This window comes from Betta splendens, chromosome 1 (assembly GCF_900634795.4).
Source record: "Betta splendens chromosome 1, fBetSpl5.4, whole genome shotgun sequence".
In the NCBI taxonomy this organism is placed as follows: domain Eukaryota; kingdom Metazoa; phylum Chordata; class Actinopteri; order Anabantiformes; family Osphronemidae; genus Betta; species Betta splendens.
Genome location: NC_040881.3, coordinates 1,689,669 through 1,711,869, shown reverse-complemented (window position 1 = coordinate 1,711,869; position 22,201 = coordinate 1,689,669). Strand labels below are relative to the sequence as shown.

Genomic DNA, 22,201 nt, shown 5'->3' with positions numbered 1-22,201 from the left:
CTTAAAACAGTGTTTCAGCTATTAGTAAGAGATGTGAATTATTTTAAAACAGTATCCGGTCATTTACAAGTGGTGACATTCAAATGTACAATATTGTTTTAAATATTTTATTGCACATTATAAGAAGACTACAAACTAAATAAAATATGACATGCCCTGCATAAATTCAAATTCTAATTTTATTATTACATATTTGCACACATCCATACAAAGAATGTTAGAACAACTTAACCCATCTTGTGGTGACACTGAAAAATTCTATCACTTAACCTATAAATGTAACTGTACCTTTAGAGGTTGGTGTAGGAAGGACAGTTTAGAGACAAATGGGACAGGAGTAGACAGAGTAGAAAGGAGGGGTGATGTAGTGCAGGATGCTGAGGATGGAACTGATAGACACAAGAAAGAACAAAAGAGAAAGTTAGGACTGGGCTGGAATAACATAAGGAGATGCAGAAAACAAAGTGGTGATAGACGCAGATGAGCAGACCAGCTGAAAGCAGAAAAAATGTGAATTATTGTTATTTCATATTTTAATTGCACAGCTTTGAACAGATGGATGCATACACTTTAACTATAGTTTGCACGTGATGCGTTAGCTACTAAATTTTAATCGCTATGTTCCAAAAACAATTTACATAGTTTATGGCGCGTAATGCATATTATTCCTACTTGGGACGTCCTGTTCAAAAGCTTCCCGTTTGTGTTTCACGTGACCTCCTGACGTAACATTGTGGTTTATGGCCAACACCCTCTGACGTATGTCAGTAACCGTCCCATTTTGCAGGTTGATTCACCAATTAAAGGGTAAGCATTTGATTGACAGGCCACGTAGCCAATCATAACTCAGTACCAAACTGCCTGTTCTCGCAGTTCCCGGACTCTGCGCAGCCGCCTGTCTGCTACGCAGCGGCAGCGACCCGCCAAGACTTTCAGCTGTGGCCGGCCCGGCTGGGAGCTAAGCTTCCTGGACATCCGCCGACGAACATTCGAACACAATTAACGGACTTTAGCGTTAATTTCAATGGAAGCGGGCGGTTTTGTGTCCCGGCGAACCTCCATGGACACGCCGGGCGTTGACAGCCGGGTCACAGGCGCTGCCGCCGGTGCAGAGTTCCGATGGTTAGGAGGCAGGCTCCTGGACGCCACGGGGGGCTTCGTCGGGTCTCTTCCACCCAGAATGGCAGGGGAACAGGACTTTACCCCGGTGTTGCATCGGGCAAATGCGGAGACCTCGACCTCTATCGAGACAGAAATGGACTATGAGGGACTACCTCGAGGAGCAGCAACCAGCACTCACATGCTGGCTGGAGCCGTGGCTGGAATCATGGAGCACTGCCTTATGTACCCCATCGACTGTGTGAAGGTACCTACAGCACAGAACACGCTGTTATCTGAAGTGGAGCCAGGTTCGGGATGTATCGCCCTACAAGCAGCCACCGGTTGCGTAAATGTCGGGCTAAGCTAGGCCTGACAACAAGGCTGGCTTCGCTTTGGCTAGTTGCTAGCTAACGGGGTAACCTTGCTAACAGAGGTCAGATAACTAGCGAACGTTAGCGTTAGCTGACCAAAAATTAAGACACCCCCGTGTGGTATATGCTGATCTCTGGACACCAGGCAATGCGCTTATTTTGCATCACGAGCTATTTTAGCTGACGACAAACAGATAGCTTTGACAGTGGCATGTCGCGCTAGCACGTTACAGGCATTCGCCCAGCAGCACTAGCCTTCTTTGCTAATGTGCGTCCGTTATCGGACAGCATCGTACCTGCTTTTCTTACATTTATTTTATGCAATAAACGATCCTTAAGTTTCTGTATGATCGTCGTTAAATGACCTACTTTCATAGTCATATACGTTGTTATTTCACAAGAGTTGTTTTGAATGCTTTAGCTAATTTACGTAGCTGTAGCCACATGTTGCTCCGCTTTCGCCGTAAAGCTGTTGTAATTGCTGTGATATTTCTAGCCCCAACTCATTGATCCCAAACGGAGGACCTCCAATACTCTCAACAAACGATCTATCAATCCTGGATAAGTTGGTTTGAACCTCTCAGGCGATGTTGCATCATTTGTGGGTTAAGTGTCAGAGGACACCATGCATAAAGTTCACTGTCAAGAGATATGAATGGTAGATTATTAACGCAAATGGGTCACCAGTCGCTAGATCAGTTACTGTTAAGCCTGGTGAATGAAGTGTCCTGGTTGAAACACGCCTTGTCATAACACAGAAGTGCACCACTGCACATTTACTGTAAACCCAGTTAGATGACATTTGATTGAACAACCAACCAGTCAACACCTGTCTCGTCCACTCTGAAGGAAATGAGGTTTAGTCGCTCCGATAACTTGAATCTCTCTGCTGTTGTGCTACACAAATGTGACTTGACACAATGTGCTCGTTGTGTCTGTGGGGCCACTAAGTCTGTGTTTGTGACTTTCTCACTGTGTTCAAGTCACAGATTGAGACTAATTCTAACAAGTATCTTAATTCAGAAAACATACATTCTTCTAATTGAGAGTAAGTTGTCTTCTCCACAGTGGAGACGAAGAGGCATAAAAAGAAATGGCAGAGGGTGGTGGTAACTGAAAATCTTCACTAAACAGATCTCTAGGAGATGTTTTTATGCCTGCTGATTTAGGTTTATTATTTATTTCATTTACAAACTGAAATAAACATCAATTTCCTGTCCACTACTTGTGGTAAATATGTTACTGTGCAGATGGTGCATAGGCTGAATAGTTCCGCCTTTTTTCTGTCCTAAAGCAGCTTTAGTCACCAGTTCTACACTCAAGCTTGTCTTTTTCCGATCAGAAGGCTTGTTTTTCCTCATTATATCAAGAACAGTCCAGTGTTGTGCTGGAGCTGTGGTCAGTGAAACAAAGCTCTTTTTCATTCCAAATTGTTTGATGTGCTTCCTTCCAGTTCATTGCGTTTTTGGGAAATGGCCCCGAATCGAACCCTGTTGCTTTCAGAGCAGCTCTGGGATTAGTTTTTATTTCACCTGGGTTGCATTAGGCAAACACATTAAACATAACCAGGTTTTAGATGTGTGATTACAAAATATTTGTCCAACAAAAGCATAACTGATTGAATTTGAGTCTTGTAATGTGCTTGTGTGTGGGAATCCTAAAACTCAGGGAAGTACTTTTGTCTTTTCAGTAATCGTTCAATAAAGTTCCTCAATTTTACAAACACACTTTCCTGTTGCTGAAACAGCAGTGTAGCCAACATCACAACACAAAGTAAAAAATGCATCCAGATTATCCTTCATGTCCATTTAGTAATGCATCATACAGCATACATCACGAGTGAGCCGGTGACTTTATAGTTGTTCCACTGTGATTGGAGTCGAGACATACAGACAAACAAGCGGCACATCAGGATGTTCAGCTTTGTTTAAAGGTTTACAGACTAGTCACAAGAGAAGACTGAACACTCGTATTCAGCCCCATGTTCCTCTTCCAGCTACATGAACTGAAAGCAGTACTCATGAGTTTATGATGCCACATAGTTGTTATTACAAGGTGCCTGATTCCGTTAATCCACTCAAACAATACATGATGAGAGAAGCCCAGACAGACCAATTGGATTGTGGATGACTGAGCACATTCCAGTTGCTTTTTCCAAGAAGCTTAGAGTGGAATGTCCCCCAAGGCCTCCAAGAGGCTGCCGTACCCCCCCCAACACACACACACACACACACACACACACACACACACACACACACACACACACACACACACACACGTTAAATATTTATCTCTGCATAAACAGGGGCAATTCCACTGTTGTGTGTTATGAAATATTTTAGAATTGGGCAATCTGAGATGTTTATTACACTTCCTGTTTGTGGTTGACTGTAAACATGTATGATAATATGCAGGATCCACATTTGCTGTCTTGGCTTTTCTGCGAAGCCTCATTTGCAACCTAACGGCATTCAGTTGCTGATTTTAAATGAACATCTCCCTGCCTTCGAGTGGCATCCTGTCTGTGTTGAATAAAATACTCACATTCTCAGAGTATTATTAAATGTTTAAATTCCTAATGTCAGCGAGCTGATGTCTGAACCAAACATGTATTTGTTGTTTCAGACTCGTATGCAGAGCCTGCACCCTGAACCAGGAGCCCGCTACAGGAACGTGATGGACGCCCTGCAGCAGATCGTGCGGACTGAGGGCATTTGGCGGCCGATCAGAGGGGTGAATGTGCTGGCGGTGGGGGCTGGACCTGCTCACGCTCTCTATTTCGCCTGCTACGAGAAGATCAAATTCACACTGAGCGACGCCATTCACCCCGGGACCAACAGCCACTTTGCTAATGGTACGGTGTCTGTTCAAGTGTTCCTTCTTATTCGTACTGTAACCTGAATGCTTTCTGACTACCGTCCTGTCTGCTCTGCAGGGGTGGCAGGCTGCATGGCCACGGTGCTGCATGACGCCATCATGAACCCAGCTGAAGGTGAAGGCTCTTCTTTGCTCACACACTCACACACGTGTGCGCTGCGTCCTGCACAGTGAAGATTTCCAGTGCTACTACTTATAGGTGTTTTCCACATTCTGCGATGGCCACAGCAGGAAATCCTTGTAATGATGCTATTCTATCATCAGGACACTTGGTGGAGCTGTAGACTCAGCCATGCTTCTGGCCAAACATAATTCTACTTAAAATAATTAGTTTGTTTTGGTTTTCTGTTAAACACACGTTCCTGGTGTTTACATCCTAACATCCTTTTTATTTCCTTTTCAGTTGTGAAGCAGCGAATGCAAATGTTCAACTCTCCCTATCGAGGCGTGTTGGACTGTGTTGGGTCCATGATGAGACGCGAGGGCCTCGCTGCTTTCTACCGCAGTTACACCACCCAGCTGACCATGAACGTGCCCTTCCAGGCGCTGCACTTCATGACCTACGAGTACCTCCAGGAGCTGCTCAACCCCCACAGACAGTACAACCCTTCCTCTCACGTTGTGTCCGGGGCGCTCGCTGGAGCCCTGGCGGCCGCTGTCACCACACCCCTTGATGTCTGCAAGACCCTCCTCAACACACAGGAGGCTCAGGCTATACATGTGGTCCAGACTGAGATGGCAGCAACAGCTGGCGCGGTTGGAGCAGCCGCTGCCTCGCCCCCTGCCAGGCGCCACATCTCTGGGCTGGGCAAGGCGTGTCAGACAGTTTACAGGATGGGAGGCGTGCCGGCCTTCTTCAAGGGGGTCCAGGCCCGGGTCATCTACCAGATGCCCTCCACAGCCATCAGCTGGTCCGTCTATGAGTTCTTCAAATATATCATCACCAAGCGGCAGCATGAGAGAAGACTGCGAGGAGATCGTGAAGGAGACAAATAGACGCTGGTACTGGTTCTGGGTCTCAACTATACAACGGTTTATCATATCGATTGCTGGTATTGACAGAAGTTTAGGTTCTTTAAACAGAAAGTCATGTATTATCTTGGTCACTAAGATCATTTAAGTCTAATGTGGTTTTGAGCAGGTGATGCCATGCACAGACAACATGGCTGCTCTGGGTTTATAGATGTCCTTTAAAACCAGTCCTGACAGACTGACAGGAAGCGCAGAGTTCCTGAGCAGGATCAGATAAAGCTGTGTTCTATTGCTGTCAGTACAAGTCCTTGTCCTGGCCTTCAAACTGCACTCATAGTAAGAGTTAGCTCCATGTAAGTTCTTAGCACTGATGCGTTTGGTTTTGATGCTGGACTCCAGCAGTTAATTGAAAAAAGAAATGAGCTCCTCCTGAGTTTCAAAATTTTCTATCCTAAAGGATATAAAACGGCTAAAAGCCTCATTGTAACGAACCAAGGGTTGAGTGCAAAACAAAAACAGCCGTTCAAATCCTGTAGAACCGCAGTGAAAACAGGTTCAGACCTTCCTAACTGCACATGTTGCACTTCTAAAGCATTAAAACACATGACCATGTGCCAGGAAGCAGCTTCGCCACCATCGCCGTGAGTGAGTCTTTTAAGATTAAAGAACATTTGCCACTAGTTTCTGACAGTTTCAGTGCAGAACTGGAGGTTACAGGATTTACAACATCCAATTATTTACATGCTCGTGCTGAGGTGAAGCATCGCCCTTAAATACTGAGTTAAACAAAAATAAAATAACAGTCTCACATGTCTGTGCAGCTGTAAGACGCTGATCCAGTCTCATGCGCTGTCCACTGGTTGTAACTGTGAGGCTTAAGGGTTTTATTGGAATAACAGGAAGCTTTAATTTGTCCTTTAACTCCAGGTGCAGGTCATGTCGTGCTTGGAGCCTTAGGCCTGAGTGGCTCCTAGCCTGGCGCTGCTAACCCTTAAACACGGGGATGCTGCTGCATCCTACACTCACACTCGTTTTATACCGGTGGTTAGTGAAGGTAACGTGTTTATTGCAGACTCAACAAAGGACTCACCTTTTGACAATCACTGTAAAAACGTTACTTTAAACCTCTTTACCGTTGTTAGGTCAAAAGCCACATTCACAAGGGGGGAGATGCTACTTCTACACATGCCTTCAGTTAGCCGCCATATTTCAGACGCACAACTACTACCAAGGCATCCTCAAACACAAAGGAAATGTAGTGTTTTGGAGCCATAAAGCAGGAAAACGTTGTATATAATATATGTAAATAGACAAATATAAACCTCAAGTCTCTTTGGAATCGTACAAAATGTAAAGGTTTTCTGCAAACAGCCCTGTTCAAGGCAGGTTTTCTAGAATACGCACAACTTCTCGTCTGAATGGTCACAAAAGGAAAACCTGGGTTGTCTTCAGTCCGAGGTGGAAATGATTGTATACGAGTTCCTCCGGTGAGAAGCCAAAGAGAGCAATAGGAGAACAAAGGAGGGAGCGGTTTGTCACATGGCAACACTAATGTGAAAATGCTTGAACACTGAGGCGACGCCTGTATTGTGTGAAGTGTAAATAAAGTCGCTAAGGCAGCTCCTCGCAGAAGCAGGGTCTTCTCTTGGTGCTGGACGAGCGCTGAGAGAACACACGCCTGTCTGTCGTTCCTTCTTCCTCCAGTTCAGGCCCAGAGGCCGTGACCTTTTCATTCAGTAGAGCCTGGTTTTCCTGCACCCGAATACAGCTGGTGCCTTCATTACGCGCTGATCACATTTAGAAGCTGTTACTTTAAGGTTCAGAGACACTGAACAAAGCCTTTTTCTGTTTCTTTGTGTTTAAGGTTCCTGTAAGTGATCGCTGCAAAAAGACTGTTTTCTTCAGTACTTTTTGAGGTCATTGTCATAAACTGCTCTGTTTTAATGATTTGCTTTATGAGCTCGAATCTGACATTTCCACAGATGTTGTTCTCATTGTAACCAGCAGGAGTCACTAATGCTGAAAAGCGTCAAACCAGTTCTTCAAAATCTGCTCTCTGGTTGAAATGCTTTGGTGTTTGAATCCAAGCAGGAAATAAGGTTTTGAATAATATTAATCAAAACTGCTGAATAACCTTATGTGAGACTCTGTTGTGTTTAAAACACATTTCACACTCTGGGCTGTGATGGGGAAATAGTTTCTTCAGCATCTGCAGACATTAGTGTTAATTACATCTTCATTGTATTAAGTGATGGTTTTTATGTTTTCACCTCCAGAAGCTCTCAGTTAAGGTTTAAATTCCAGAGTCTTCCCGTCTTAGCGGTCGACAGCATTTGTAAAGTGCTTGGTTGAAGGCTGGCGTAGAAGCACCAGCTCCACCTCTCCGTCGCTCCATCTCCCTTTGTTGTCGTTCCCCCCGGCCTCCAAAGTCAAACCTGGTCTTTTATGTCTCCTGTCTCACTTTACCCCGTGTCGCCCCCTCCTCCCTCTGTTGTTCCTTTCCTGCTCAGTGGCTCTGAAACGTAAGGCGATCCGTTAGTTGGACAGGAAGGTCTGAAGTGAGGCCCGGCCGTCGTGTGGAGGCAGCAGGTCTGGTCAGAGCCAAGGTCAACATCACAGGACGGGCTCCTGATCCGCTGGAGGAGCGTGTAAAGGTGATTCATGTGGTTGGACCTGTGCAGCGTCCCATCACCGTGATGCTCCACCTGCAGTTTATGCCGGGTTCCGTGAACCAGAGGTCATGATGACTCACGAGGCCGGAACCCGTTCTCCACTCGCTGACCCGGAGCAGTTCACTTCGCCGCCGGTGGTCCTGGTGGGTTCCTCCCGGCACCACGGAGCGGGTTCTGGTCCCTCTGCCTTTGGGCCGGCTCTGTCAGATGCAGCTGAACTTAATGTGTCATGACGGAATCAAGGCGTATTTAGTGGTGTTTACCGAGGCTTTTTGCTGTTAACCACCCACTTGAGTGCGCTGTTGGTTTTGGGCATTCCCTCCGCGTGGATGAAGCCTGACTTTGCTGTAGTTAATGACATGCGTGTGTTCAGAACCGCTTCCTCAGCTTGACGCCTGTAAAACACCTGGACGCGTTCCGCTTCTACTGGCCAGATTTTTCCAGCTGCTCCAGGCCTCGAATTAGTAATTCTAATGATTTTTGTGAGACACGCCACAATTTGTGTGTGTTATCATAAACCCTGACAGTTTGGGATAAATCTTTGTGGGTCGCGCTGGATAAACATCGGATCCTCATGTATTTTCCCAGAAACATAATGTTTTTGACCCAGAGAGCTGCACCACTCAATAGATAAATGTGGATCACAGGATAAATATTTGGATATCTGTGGCTGACGAACGAGGCAAAAGGCGTTTTCTTGGCTGGCCTCCCCCCTCTCCCCCCACACGGAACCCAGTTAAAAAGCCATTTCTAAAGGCGTGTGTCACTGTGACGTCAGGCAGCATTACAGCATCTGAGACGCTGAGCAGCCATGTGTTACTGAAGCTGTACTCCCACCGGCCGAGAGCCAGCAGCGCCGCTCGCAGCAGCTTCAGGCCGAGTGTTTGTGTTGGGTAGAAAGCAGCCAACATCATCTGTGAAGCACTCATTCATCAGGTGGGTGTAGGAGCTGGAATGACTCCTGTTTCGGTCTCATCTCTACCTTTTCAGGTGGTGCTGATTCACCAGCTGAATAGTAAAGAATATGAAGGGCCCAGGCTGCTGGTGCTGACCAGTCAAACCAGTAAGCAGCAAACTAAATGGAATGGAAGCGCTCCCACGTGGATGAAGCTAACCACCAGCGCTTTTCTTCACAGTCATTCAGGCAGTGGTTCATTAATGAGCGTTTTATCATGGAGTCGCACCCTGACGGAGCATCAGCAGCAACCGTGTGTTTCTAACGCACTGACAGATGTGCTTCATTCTGGTTTCCTCCAACCAGCGAGTCCACTCATCACAGCCGGTTCCTAGAAAAGACCGACGGCGCTGCTCAGTTCTGTTGGCGCTGGGCTGCGTGCGCTATGAGCTAATCCAGGAGGATCCCTGGGTCGGTCGTCTGAATTAATGGTGTCTGGTTCCAGGCTTTACTACAGCTGAAGGTTAGTTAACGGGCAGCAACCTGTGTGCGGCCTTTCTTTGTGTGTGTGTCTGTGTGTGTGCGCGGCGTGTGTGTGTGCGCATGTGTGCGTGTGCGCGGCCTGTCTGTGTGTGTGTCTGTGTGTGTCCATGTGTGTGTGCGGCCTGTCTGTGTGTGTGCATGGGTGTGTGCGGCCTGTGTGTGTGCCTGTGTGTGTCTGTGTGTGCGTGTGCGCGGCCTGTCTGTGTGTGTGTCTGTGTGTGTCCATGGGTGTGTGCGGCCTGTGTGTGTGCCTGTGTGTGCGTGTGCGCGGCCTGTCTGTGTGTGTGTGCATGTGTGTGTGCGGCCTGTGTGTGTCTGTGTGTGTGCATGTGTGTGTGCGGCCTGTCTGTGTGTGTGTGCAGCCTGTCTGTGTGTGTGTGTGTGTGTGTGTGTGCGTGTGTGTGTGCGGCCTGTCTGTGTGTGCGGCCTGTGTGTGTGCCTGTGTGTGTCTGTGTGTGCGTGTGCGCGGCCTGTCTGTGTGTGTGTCTGTGTGTGTCCATGGGTGTGTGCGGCCTGTGTGTGTGCCTGTGTGTGCGTGTGCGCGGCCTGTCTGTGTGTGTGTGCATGTGTGTGTGCGGCCTGTGTGTGTCTGTGTGTGTGCATGTGTGTGTGCGGCCTGTCTGTGTGTGTGTGCAGCCTGTCTGTGTGTGTGTGTGTGTGTGTGTGTGCGTGTGCGTGTGTGTGTGCGGCCTGTCTGTGTGTGCGGCCTGTGTGTGTGCCTGTGTGTGTCTGTGTGTGCGTGTGCGCGGCCTGTCTGTGTGTGTGTCTGTGTGTGTCCATGGGTGTGTGCGGCCTGTGTGTGTGCCTGTGTGTGCGTGTGCGCGGCCTGTCTGTGTGTGTGTGCATGTGTGTGTGCGGCCTGTGTGTGTCTGTGTGTGTGCATGTGTGTGTGCGGCCTGTCTGTGTGTGTGTGCAGCCTGTCTGTGTGTGTGTGTGTGTGTGCGTGTGCGTGTGTGTGTGCGGCCTGTCTGTGTGTGTGTGCATGTGTGTGTGTGTGTGTGTGTGTGTGTGTCTGTGTGTGTGCGACCTGTCTGGGCCTGTCAGCTGCTCTCAGCCCAGTGGCCCATTGATCGTGGGCTCGGGGGCGGAGTGTTGCTGTTTAACGGCCAATGGAGGCAGCAGCAGAGCACACAGCAGCCTTCAGCTACAACATGTGTGTGTTATGACAGAAACGCGGAGGCAGCCAAGAAACACTCTCCAAACAGATAATGATACGCAGACGAGAAACATTAACACATGCGTTTGCTTTTATTTGACTCAACAGGCCACTTGAGTGCTTTTTGTTAAGATGCCGGGTGTGATGAAGGTAAAGCGTCAGCAGCAGCTTCTCCAGGTCCTCGTTATCGATCAGAGGGAGGACGCGCTGCTGCTGTGGTTGATGGGACACGTTGACGCCGTGAAGCTTGAATTTCTACTCATCTGTTTGTGTGACACTGATTCATCCAGTTTGTTGAGGTCATAAAGGTCGCAAAAACAAAAGGTGGTCAATTCACACCCAGGTTAAAAGCTTCTGATTCACAAAATGAGGATTTAGGTACTTTTTCACTTCCAGATCCAACCTAATAATTCAGGCTTTTTGTTATTTGCACTTGTTGCTGTTTGGTTCAGCCACAGATGTGGGTCAGAATCTCGCCTGGTTTGGATATTGCTACTTTAGTGCAAACACAGTTCATTTGACTCCAGATGTGTAAAGACTCCTTTTGCAAACGGCCTGGAGTCGGACGGACACTCATTGCTTTGTTTGTCGCCTTTTGTAGAAGCTGATTTGAACAAAATGCATTTAAATGACTTTCACAGCGAAAAGACATTTTTCTTCCACCTCACTTTGATCTTGACGCGGCTGTTTCCTGTGCTACAGGTGAAGCTCCTGCTTCTGGACATGAGATTAGTAGAAACAGAATGACGCTTCACGGTCCTTGGTTTCAGCGTCTCCCGGTGCTTGTCTGTTCCTACAGAACGACAGAGCAGCAGCCACGTGTGTCCGTTAATAAACGCTACAAAGGTTACAACACGCGCAGTAAGTAGTTCATGCACGCAGACGTTTTATATGTTACTGAAAAAAAATATTTGGAGTTAGTGACAAATATTTTGAAATGTTCTGAGAGGAAGAAGTTCCTCAAGACAAACTGATTTGCTGTAACGTTGGATCCTGGACAGAAAAAGCCTCGAAAAAAAGTTGTGTGTTTGTGGGGAATTTTTCAAAATCCGTTAGACTAAAGGTGAAAATAGTGAGAAAGATCAGATGTATGAAAACACACGCTGTGTGTGTGTGTGTGTGTGTGTGTGTGTGTGTGTGTGTGTGTGTGTGTGTGTGTGTGTGTGTGTGTGTGTGTGTGTGTGTGTGTGTGTGCGTGCGTGTGTGTGTCTGTGTGTGTGTGTGTGTGTGTGTGTGTGTGTAAATAAATACCAGCTGACATTCATCTAAAAACACCTTTTAATATTTTAATATTTTCTAAATCAGCATTTTAAAAAGTTATAAAATTTAAGTATTGTTGTAAATAAACTATTGAGTAAAGATATTTTCCATGTGTCGCGTAAAGGCCAAAGTAGCGCTAAAAATGCAGATCCAATGCTGAACGTGCTTTGCGTCACTCATTTTGAAATGTGGTATTTTTATTCTTATTTTAATGAATCTGAGTATGTCACACAGAAAAGTATTACTATATCATTAATTAATAGTAAAATCAACGGTAATTATAACAGTAGTAGACTAAATGTCCCAACAGCTTAAAATGTCCTGAAATATACATTACATCAAATAAATTTTAAATCAATAGTTATAATTATGAAATTACTTTACTTTACTTTTACTTTTACTTTACTTTAATTTATTTTCTTCATCATGCAGATACATATGTAAATAAATGTTATTATTCGTGATAACAAAATAATGTTGAATGAATGAATGAATACTCCTGTTATCCGTATCACGGCCCTGCAGGTAGCCGTGTTTACCTGCCGGACGCCTCTCTGTCTCGTCTCTATTTGCGTCCATCAGTCTCTGTCCTGCGGCACCCAAGGGCGCGCGGCTTATCTGCGTTCTCTGTTTACCTCTCAATTAATCCCCATTAGTAAGGAAAGGCCTTCGGTCGCTCTGAGCGAGCTCAGCGTTGGATTAGCTGGTTAACAGCTCAGACTGACAGGTCTCAGTCAGAGCATAGAGACCGTCAGTCTGCAGCCGGAGACGCCGCGATCTCGGCTGATAACAGTAATATTTGTTTGTGATGGTTCCCTGCCCTAAATGCACGAGGGGCAATTACACCGTTTTAATTGAGCAGCCTGAACCTGGATAAACGATGTGAAAAAGCCTTAATGGAGCTAAAGGTCCGACTCACGATGCCTCCTTCAAATATTCCCAAGTCATTATTAAATACCTGCCGAACCGCGGGTTGTGGGTTTCAGGGGGGTCTGTGCGCGCGCCTCCCGCTGTTTGCTCTCGGTCTGAGCCGCTGTCTCACATTAGGACATGAGTATGTGGGTGTAATTACACAAGAATGGGTTTGGGAAACGACTGTTCTCAGGCCGCAGGAACCATTACGCGCAGAGAAAACAGCAATTGCTGCTTCTCTGGCTAATTTTCACACAACTTTCATCGTGATTTATATTCCTGGGAATGAGTGGAGCGAGCAGGTGGCCAGTTCTCTGTCCTGTCGGTGTGTGCGTGCGAGCTGCGAGGCGACTTCTGGCCTGTAAATCAACGTCGTCTGGAGGTTTTAATGCGTAATGGTCAAAACGCCAATTAGGCTTCGCTGCCGTTTATAAAGAACAATTCTTCTCTTTCCCATCATGCGGCTCGTCCCTTAACCCAACTATACATTTGGACCTGTCCCATAATTTCCCAACTATTCTCACATCGACCAATAGAAGCAAACGTTTCTACTTTATAGTAACAGTCAGAAATGATTTATTTTTTTCTGTGTATTTATCTAACAAATCCCGAGTTAAAAGGTTGGAACCAAAAAAAATGTCTGTTTTTACAGTCGATTATTTAATTAACTAATTCATTCCTTGTCATTGTTTTAGCACCAAACTAAAATGTATAAAACAAACTATAACCTCGTGATTTGCTTTGAACTGTCGTTCCTTCCCTCGTGCTGCGACAGTCTGACACAAATGTTGTGTCCGGGGTGTTCCTTCTAAATGCATATGATTAGATTATTAGTGTTCCTTATAAATGCATATGATTAGATTATTAGTGTTCCTTCTAAATACGTATGATTAGATTATTAGTGTTCCTTCTAAATGCGTATGATTAGATTATTAGTGTTCCTTATAAATGCATATGATTATTATTAGTGTTCCTTCTAAATGCATATGATTAGATTATTAGTGTTCCTTCTAAATGCGTATGATTAGATTATTAGTGTTCCTTCTAAATGCGTATGATTAGATTATTAGTGTTCCTTCCTCCAGTTTACACTGTTACCTGTGAGAACAACATCGCTCCGGCCTGAAATAACACCCTCCCCGCAAATAATAGGCTCCGGGCCGCGCAGCTCGCTCCCTCCTCCGCGGCCCTTAAAATTCTCTCGTCCATTTCCCTCGTCGGTATAAATGGTGAAACTTGTAGCAATAATACCCCCTTCTTTCACACAAACGCCTCCCCGCTGCCTTCACCTCCAGTCCGGCTGCCCCCGAAGCCTCGCGGCTGGGGATCTCGGAGAGCCTTTCTCCGGGAACAAAAAAAGCCTCCTGAAGGGGAACAAAAGTGACCACATTTTTCCTCCGTGTCCCCTTCTCCGCGCAGAATAACCCGCTGCCTGTCCCTCAAATGGGAATATTAGGACGTCAATCTCACGGCCCCTGTGCGCCTTTGTCTTTGCTGAGTGCCCGGCTCTGCCTACCACACACCTTTTGTCCAACAATCCAATAAGGGCCATTATTGCCGCTCCTTAGCCCGGCTGCAGCTCGCTCTTCTGGGTACTTTAGGTGCTTAATCGCGTCCTTTAAAGGACCTCAAATGGAGAATAACTTCCTCCTTTCACGTCGCCTGGCACTGGGACAAAGGGTTCCCGTGGCCTGGCCTCCTCCAGCAGTTCTCCCTTAATGCGGTTATGAGCAAAATTTGCCGTCGTGCATGGGTTTCGCGTGAAGGTACAGTAACCCGCACGGAGGCAATAATATAGGCTATTATTATTATTATTATTATTATTATTATTATTACTCTTTCTTCTCATCATTTAGGGAACGCTCCGGTCTCAGTTGTGTAACGCCAATCAAACAGTAATAATTCAATCCCGTTCGAAAGTGTAAAAAAGATTCAGCCGTTTCTGTTCCAATAGAGTCACAACGCACTCTGCTCTTTTCTGGGATTTATTTGAATAGGTGTGAAATATACTAAAACAATAATCTGTTCAACCGAAAACCTTAAACAATTCAGTCTCTATATGTCCTAAAATATAACAGTAAAAACAAACATCGGATATTTTGGAGTTCACTGGAGAAATCGTCCACAGCACCGACAATTACTGGACCTCACCGTGAAACGTCACCCAAAGGATCAAAGGATCCGCGTGAAACCACGAGTCCTGTCGGTTCTTAAAGCGGACGGTTTCATCTTCTTCATCATCATCATCCTCGCGTCCAAAAGCAATAACTCTGATCAAGTCAACACACTTGAAAGGCCGTGGGCCTGAAAAGCTCCACCAAAGCAACGCGGCTCGGTTCTGTTGTCTACCAGGCTCGGATGCCCTGCAGGGAGCCCTGGCAGGCTGCCACCGCCGTCCCTTGGTGCGTCTGGGCCTGCGGGGAGCCGCCGAGGCCGCTCACGTTCCCCAGGTTCATGTTCATGAAGGCGTTGGGGTTGCTGGACGCAGGCAGAGCCGGGATGCTGGTGTACGTGCAGCTGTAGTTGCTGTTGTAAGCGGGGCTGCTGTACGTGTACGCCGGATATCCGTTATAAGTGTACGGGTTGGATCCATATGGAGCTGCGGGGCCGTAGCTCTGCGCGCCGCCCAAACACGGCTTCCCGTCCCGAACCAGCACCGGCACCGCCACGCGCCTGGGCGGCGGCGGGTGCTGCCCGGACGCCTCCAGGGACTTGTCCTGCCGCTGCCGTTTGCACTTGTAGCGGCGGTTCTGGAACCAGATCTTGACCTGGTTCGACGTGAGTTTTAGCGTGGTCGCCAGGTGCTCGCGCTCCGGGGCGGACAAGTAGCGCTGCTGCTTGAAGCGTCGCTCCAGCTCGAAGACCTGCGCCTGCGAGAACAGCACCCTGGGCCTCCGCCTGCTCCTCTGCTTCGGCACCGGCCTGTCGGCGTCGCCCTGCTCGCCCCGGTCCGCTGCCTCGTCCCGGGACCCGAGGCCGCAGCTCTCTGGGGAAAGTCACAGAAGATGTGCTGATGCGGCTGGAGGTCTGTAATCTGATTACATTATCATTAGCACGTTACACGCATTATAGGGAGTAACTGTCAGCTCTAATAATAATAATAACAATAATATTAATAATAATAGCAATAATAATAATAGTAACGAGGCTCTGCTGAGACACATTGAGCACCTGCTAAGTTTTATCAGTTCCAGTCAATAAATATTAGAGCAACCGTTTATAGACTACTCAGCTCTGTTCATCGGACACAGGTCGCGGCACATCGTTAAGAAACTATTTGAGCTGTTAAATTGTACCGCACCGTTTTATGTGGATCGTTATATGGACCGTGCGAAGCCGGTGTCTGACTGTGAACCTGTTTATTAGCGCTACTTCGAGGTGTCATTGCTTTTTTTACAAGGCTCTTTAAACTAATTGTCGGTTTATGGTCCACACATCATAACAGAGCCCGCAGAGCGCGCGCACAGTTCAAGCACTAGAAAGTGTTTGACATTTGCAGACTTTACTGGATCCGTCTCAGGCCTCTGGCTGCGCTGATACTCACTTCCACCATTTGAAAACTCTTTATTGGCGTCGTGTCTAGAAAAGCCAAGACGGAGCCCGAGGACCGACACACAGACGCTTTTAACTGGTTTATTTAATTTTATAACCTGGGTAATAAACTGGACAACTGATCTGATGGGTTTAAATAATATTTAAAATTAAATAATAATCCACAAAGCTCCAGTTGACTAACGCTGTGATTAACGTTTAAATTGCTTGTATTTTACGTCTTAAAATATTATTATAAGATTCATAGTATTGTATGTAAAAACTCAAATACATTGTGCGTAACAGCAGTAAGTAACGTGACAGCTGTTTGGTTTAAGATGCAAATCCCGTTGTTTAGTGGCAGCATCATTTCAAACCACGCAACATAAATTTTAAATGAAACCTTTTTAATTGTCCGTGTTTTAGCTATTGTTCTACAGAATGTTTTTAATTATATATTTAAAGTATCGGTGTCCTTTGTTGCCCTTTGTTCGGCCTGTGCTGCAGCTGAACTCACTGCTCTCCGGCTCCTCCAGCTTGGCTCCCTGCAGGCCGGCGTGGGCGTACAGGTCCGGGGACAGGTTGGTGTCCCCACGGTCCTCGTCCCGCACCGCCAGAGCGCTCAGATAGACCAGGTTGTCCTCCCCGTCCGAGAAGGAAGCACTGTCCCGGGCTGCGGCGAGCATGCAGGAAGGCGGGGGCTGGAAGTGCTGCTGCTGCTGCTGCGGCTGCGGGGAAGACGCAGCCAGGTGCTGCTGGGTGTGGGCTCGGTGCTGGAGCTCCAAGGTCCCGGACCGCTGCTGCTGCTCCAGCTTCAGGATGTCCTTGACCGAGAACGGCGTGGAGGTGAGCGGGCTCTGCAGCATCATGTCATCCAGCTCCTGCCCTGCAGCATCGAGAAAGTGAAGCCCCCCGAGTAACATGCACACCCCGTCTTGTGTCCTCACCTATTCTAGCAAAAGCCCGAGCCTAGGCCTCTATCTGTGGTGACTGCATGTGCTAAGTCTGTGGAGTCTGTCATGGCATGAAATCGTGCGTTTTAATCCCGGGTTTGTCCATGTCTCTGCTCTCTGACACATTGAAAGTTGAGCTCGGATCGGGAAGAAGGAGCACAGTCTCCTCCAATGACGAGGGGAGGGTGTGTGTGAAATGGAAAGTCCGCGCAGGCAGGAAGGGAGGCTTCGGGGGGAGAGGGGGGAGTCCGAGGGGGCGGGGCGTGCGTGACGCGCGCTCACCTACTGCTTTTATTTCGGATTGTGGGAATATGTAATTGTACCAATGAAGAATGTTTTTACGCACACGTGTGTTTCAAGAAGCGCGTGCATGTGTGCGTGGTCGGCGCCTTTGCTTCGCTTCTGGGTTTTCGGACATGTTGTTTGCAGTTGCAGTCACTGCGCAGACCTTTAGGACCTCGGGGAGTTACTGCTGGGTTCGTGCGTAAAGGGGCGCGCGCTCTGTGGAAATGAGCAGCGCCTCAGTTCCTGCGTGTGCGGTGGCGAGTCAAGGTCAAGGGTCACACACCGCGTGGAGTCAATGTCGCCCAGGGCGTTAATGGTTCGTCCCCTCACGTCGCTGACAGATTCCAAACAAGATGTGAAACCTCTGTCAACCTGTCGTGCTCGTTGTTTAACAGTGTGCAGTGGTCGGAGCTGGAGTTCGACTTTTCAAAACGACTCGTGGACGTGTTCGAAGCGGAGGTTTTGTTTCTGTTCTAAACTCTAACTAAACGTGTAACTGAACCCGATGTGTGAAAACTCATACTTTGATCCATGCATGTTGAACATTAACGGTGGCGCGGCCTCACATGAAGCGCGTGCGTCCCGCAGCTGTCCACGCTCCGCGTGTCTCCGTCCTCTTTATCGCGGAGGTTGTATTAATAACCGCCCCGGGCCGATAAGCAGCCCCCTCTGGGGCAATTAAAATTCCTCCAGGAAACGAGCCGGTGTTTTTAGGAGTCTAATCTGCCCCATCGGCGCCCTCGCCGTTTTGCAGCGTCACCCTGAGCTCTGCGCGCCGGCTCTTCCTCCGTGGACGCGCGGCAGGTGCTTCGCTGCTGGACGGAGCTGGAGGCGGACCAGGTCCACGTCTAATATCTGATCCTGCGGATGCTGAAGGAGCAGGTTGTACATCACGGTGCGTCTGTAGCAGCTTCATTTGACGCAGGGCTTTAACATTAAAAGACCAAGAAACACAGCTTTTATTTCTTCACCCAAACGCAACGATGACAAATTTAAATTCTGCCTTTAAAGCTGCATAAGCGACACCCTGGTTTTGTTTGTTGAGAGATGTGTTTTGATCCCAGCTGCCTGTTAATTCAAAAGCTGTTGATCATAGTTCAGCAGCATGGAAGAACATGCCGTGGTTCTGAGGAGCAAACGACGTCTCAGCGACGCTTTCATTCTGGATGCTGCACTTTTAGTGTCATATTCTGTTTGTGTCTTCGTTCATTCATCGCTTGCTGCATTTCGCCTCAAACGTTCTGTCTCGGACACAAACGTTGACAGTGTTTGCTCGTTTTTATCACACAAAATCGTATAATTATTTTATCTTTAATATGTTTAGGTCTGTAATAATTAGCACATTTCAAAACGCTCTAAAGTCGCAGTTTGCAATAATGACAGCGTTAAAGGCTGTAAAAGAAGCTGCTGGTGCTGTGCTTCGTACAGCCACGGACCGGACCGGACCGAACCGAACCTGCCTGGACTGAGCCCAGCAGACCAGACTCCCGCCGACTCCGTCCAATTCGCGCTATATCATCATCAGCGCGACGTCGTAAAACCAGTGCTAAACAGGCAGGGAAGTGTTTAGACTGGCACGCAGCCGCCTCCATTCACTTTAAATAAGCATTAAATCCAACGACGCCAGGCTGAGCGCTGTGTTTTGTGTGTGACAGAGGAGCCAACACTCGAAAATAAAACTGTTTTGGTTGAGCCTAAGTGATGGCATGTTTGGCTCTGGTGGTGGTTGTTCCAAGACAAAGATTCCAAACTGGGGTTCATGGAGCTGCGGGGGCGCGAGGGAGGGTTTCCACGGAGCTGCTTTGCGTCAAGGCCTCAAGAATGGTTCTGATTGTGTTGTTCAAAAAGCAACGTCTGACCCACAAACGAACAAGCAACAACTGCTCTAAAGCCGTGCTGGGCCGCAGGTCAGACAGGGAAGAGCCTCAGCGGCGGATGGACGCGTTACCGTGAACCCTGGCGGCGGTGGGTGATTATTGATAGTTCATTTATTATAAAAAAGTCCTCCTGCTCATCCTGTTTACATTTCAGTGGCTGCTCTGAGAAGACCAGGAGTCTTTAAATAAGTTTGACTGTAAAACCTTAGTTCTTGTCAGATCCCGCAGACCTGTTTCTGTTTCTGTTCAGCTGCAGTCACTCTGCACCGTCAGACCAACAGAAATAGACGCTCGCTGGTGTTGAAGGAGAAACGCGTTCTGACTGTTTCTGTGCGTGGAGCTCAGGGACCCCTGAGGTTTTGTTATCATGCTTGGAGTGAGGCAGGAAAACACGCAGAGCCCTGTTAGATTTAGAGTGTGACCCAGATAAAAACCCATCAGCAGCAGATCTGGACTGAACAGCCTTAGAAAGTCTGAGTCACGGGAAAATGAAAGGCCCTAATGCTGTAACTCAGCTTAATGTTGGAGGTTAGAAAACTAAAAACAGGTTTCCTTTTAAGAGATAAAAACAAATATAAATAAATATTTTCCTCCTTCTAAGGCAGACCTGTTTGTGCATATTGAGCAGTAGCAAAAGTCTTATTATTTGTGCTCATAAAACAGAACAACCACACAAGAACTACACTGAACTTAAAATGGGACTGCGTCTAATTATCACGACATAAATGAAGTTGTGTTAGATTAAACTTTAGCTGGAGGCCGTTAAGGTTCGTTTCAGACAACATGGCAAAAGCTGTGAAGAGCTGAAGGTCTGTGTGCGTGCGTGCGTGCGTGCGTGTGTTACGGATGGAGAAGGTAACAATAGGAAATGCTACACCTCTTGTCTGCTGTCATTTGCTGCCCAGCGGAGGCGCCAGGCGGCTGTGGACGCTTGGATGGAGAAAGAAGAGCGATAATCTCAGTCATCCGCCGCCTAGAGATGTGTGTGTGCGTTTTCAGAAGACGTGAGTGGAGCAGTGCAGTTATTTGATTAAGCTGATCCTAGTGCAGAAACCTGTGACCACTGGTCCGAGAGCTGTCAGATTGTTAGAATTATCATTGTTCTTGCCCTGCAGAGTTCAATAACACAACAAACTAAAATACATATAAACCAAATTCAACTGCCTTCAGCAGCGTAATATGTTTAACTGTAATTTAGAGCAGATACATAATAATTGTATTTATTGTATTTTAGGGATTAAACATATTAAGCAAAAAAGATGCTGAATGACATTAAATCCAGAACAAACCCGATCCTGCGGAGACACAATTAAGGAACAGACGGTGCGTAAAATGAAAATGATATTAGTTCATTTAAATCTTGTTTTGTCACATAAAATATATTTAGAAATGTCAGGGTTCGGATTTTCTAAAATTTTCACATGAACTTTAAATTTTATTATCGATTAGTCGCTTCGTCGTACATCGACGTGTCTGATAAATTTACAACAATCGCAGAAAAACAAATTTAACCCATTATCAAAATGTTTCGATCGCATTATTACTATTTTCCCCAGACTGAGCCCTGACACGTGCGGCCCGCAGCGACGCAGCTTCACGGGGTCGCGCTGATGCGCCGTCTGCGCAGTGGCCGTGCGTAAAAGTTGCTGCGTCTTCACGGTTTCGACTTTTGTGAGCGCGTGCGTCCTCGCGCGTGCACGAGTGTGTTTAGACAGCAGAGGCCTGCAGCCAGTAATGGTGCCATTAAGCAGAGACGCGCTCTGCGTGACCGTCCGGGCCGCACCTCCGAACCAGAGCAACACTAGGATGAGAACAGCTGGAGGAGGAAACGCCATGGACACGTGTGCTCCCATTATCACGTCTATATAGAAGAAAACGACTAAAGGCACAAAGCGACAAAACATCAGCGCCACTTTTACGTCATCTTGCGAGTTTGCGCGTCGGGCCTCATTCCTGCTGTGAGTCGTTGGAAGTGCGGCCGCGCCTCTGCGTCCGTCTCGCACCGAACGCACCGCATGACGCAACGGCCCGTGTTTATGATCGCGCGCGGCCGCTGTATAAATTGTGGCGTTGAATGGTTTACCTAATGGGACTTCTGTTTCTCGTTCTCTGTCACCCGCCACGCCAGGCTCCGCTGACAAACGAGCGACTTTTACCGGCAGAGGAATTCCTGATTTATGTGGGAAATGAAATGAGAGCGAAACGTTCTTTCTTCTTCATAAATTAAACGATCTCCGCCTCGCGACCACTGGACGCGCCTGATAAATGTGTGTTGTGTTGTGTTGTGCTGTGTTGTGCTGTGCTGTGCTGTGCTGTGCTGTGTTGTGTTGTGTTGTGTTGCTGTGCTGTGTTGTGTTGTGTTGTGTTGTGCTGTGCTGTGCTGTGCTGTGCTGTGCTGTGCTGTGCTGTGCTGTGCTGTGCTGTGTTGTGTTGTGTTGTGTTGTGCTGTGTTGCTGTGCTGTGCTGTGCTGTGTTGTGCTGTGTTGTTGTGTTGCTGTGCTGTGTTGTGTTGTGCTGTGTTGTGTTGTGTTGTGTTGTGCTGTGTTGCTGTGCTGTGCTGTGCTGTGTTGTGTTGTGTTGTGTTGTGTTGTGTTGTGTTGTGTTGTGTTGTGTTGTGTTGTGTTGTGTTGTGCTGTTCAGCTCGTCGTCTCCGCGCGGCTCAGCGAAGGGACTGGACGTGAACTGGCCGCCGCTCTTCGACCCACCTCTGTTGTTACTGTGGAGGAAACGAGTGGTTACAGCCGCTCCACGGGCGCTCTGATTTATGGCCGTGTTGTTTCTTAACTCAAGTAGAAA

The 22,201-nt window shown here is 47.4% G+C and overlaps 2 protein-coding genes and 1 long non-coding RNA gene across 3 annotated transcripts in view; 2 read left to right on the top strand and 1 right to left on the bottom strand.

Annotated features, from left to right (window-relative positions):
• Positions 1 to 863: 863 nt before the first annotated feature.
• LOC114861293 (mitoferrin-2-like) lies at positions 864 to 6,994 on the top strand. Its single transcript, XM_029160338.3, has 4 exons — positions 864 to 1,366; positions 4,098 to 4,326; positions 4,408 to 4,464; positions 4,753 to 6,994. The coding sequence occupies exons 1-4, from the start codon at positions 1,025 to 1,027 to the stop codon at positions 5,343 to 5,345; spliced, it is 1,221 nt and encodes a 406-aa protein (XP_029016171.1). The 5' UTR covers positions 864 to 1,024; the 3' UTR covers positions 5,346 to 6,994.
• A 6,720-nt stretch (positions 6,995 to 13,714) lies between these two features.
• LOC114861334 (homeobox protein Nkx-2.3-like) lies at positions 13,715 to 17,457 on the bottom strand. Its single transcript, XM_029160432.3, has 2 exons — positions 16,808 to 17,457; positions 13,715 to 15,745 (listed from the first exon to the last, which is right to left on the bottom strand). The coding sequence occupies exons 1-2, from the start codon at positions 17,211 to 17,213 to the stop codon at positions 15,105 to 15,107; spliced, it is 1,047 nt and encodes a 348-aa protein (XP_029016265.1). The 5' UTR covers positions 17,214 to 17,457; the 3' UTR covers positions 13,715 to 15,104.
• The window catches only part of LOC129604621 (uncharacterized), an 11,009-nt gene continuing 5,802 nt past the window's right edge, over positions 16,995 to 22,201 (top strand). Inside the window, exons 1-2 of the long non-coding RNA XR_008695660.1 lie at positions 16,995 to 17,136; positions 18,283 to 18,423. This is a non-coding gene — a long non-coding RNA (uncharacterized LOC129604621). The remainder of the gene's footprint in view (positions 17,137 to 18,282; positions 18,424 to 22,201) is intronic.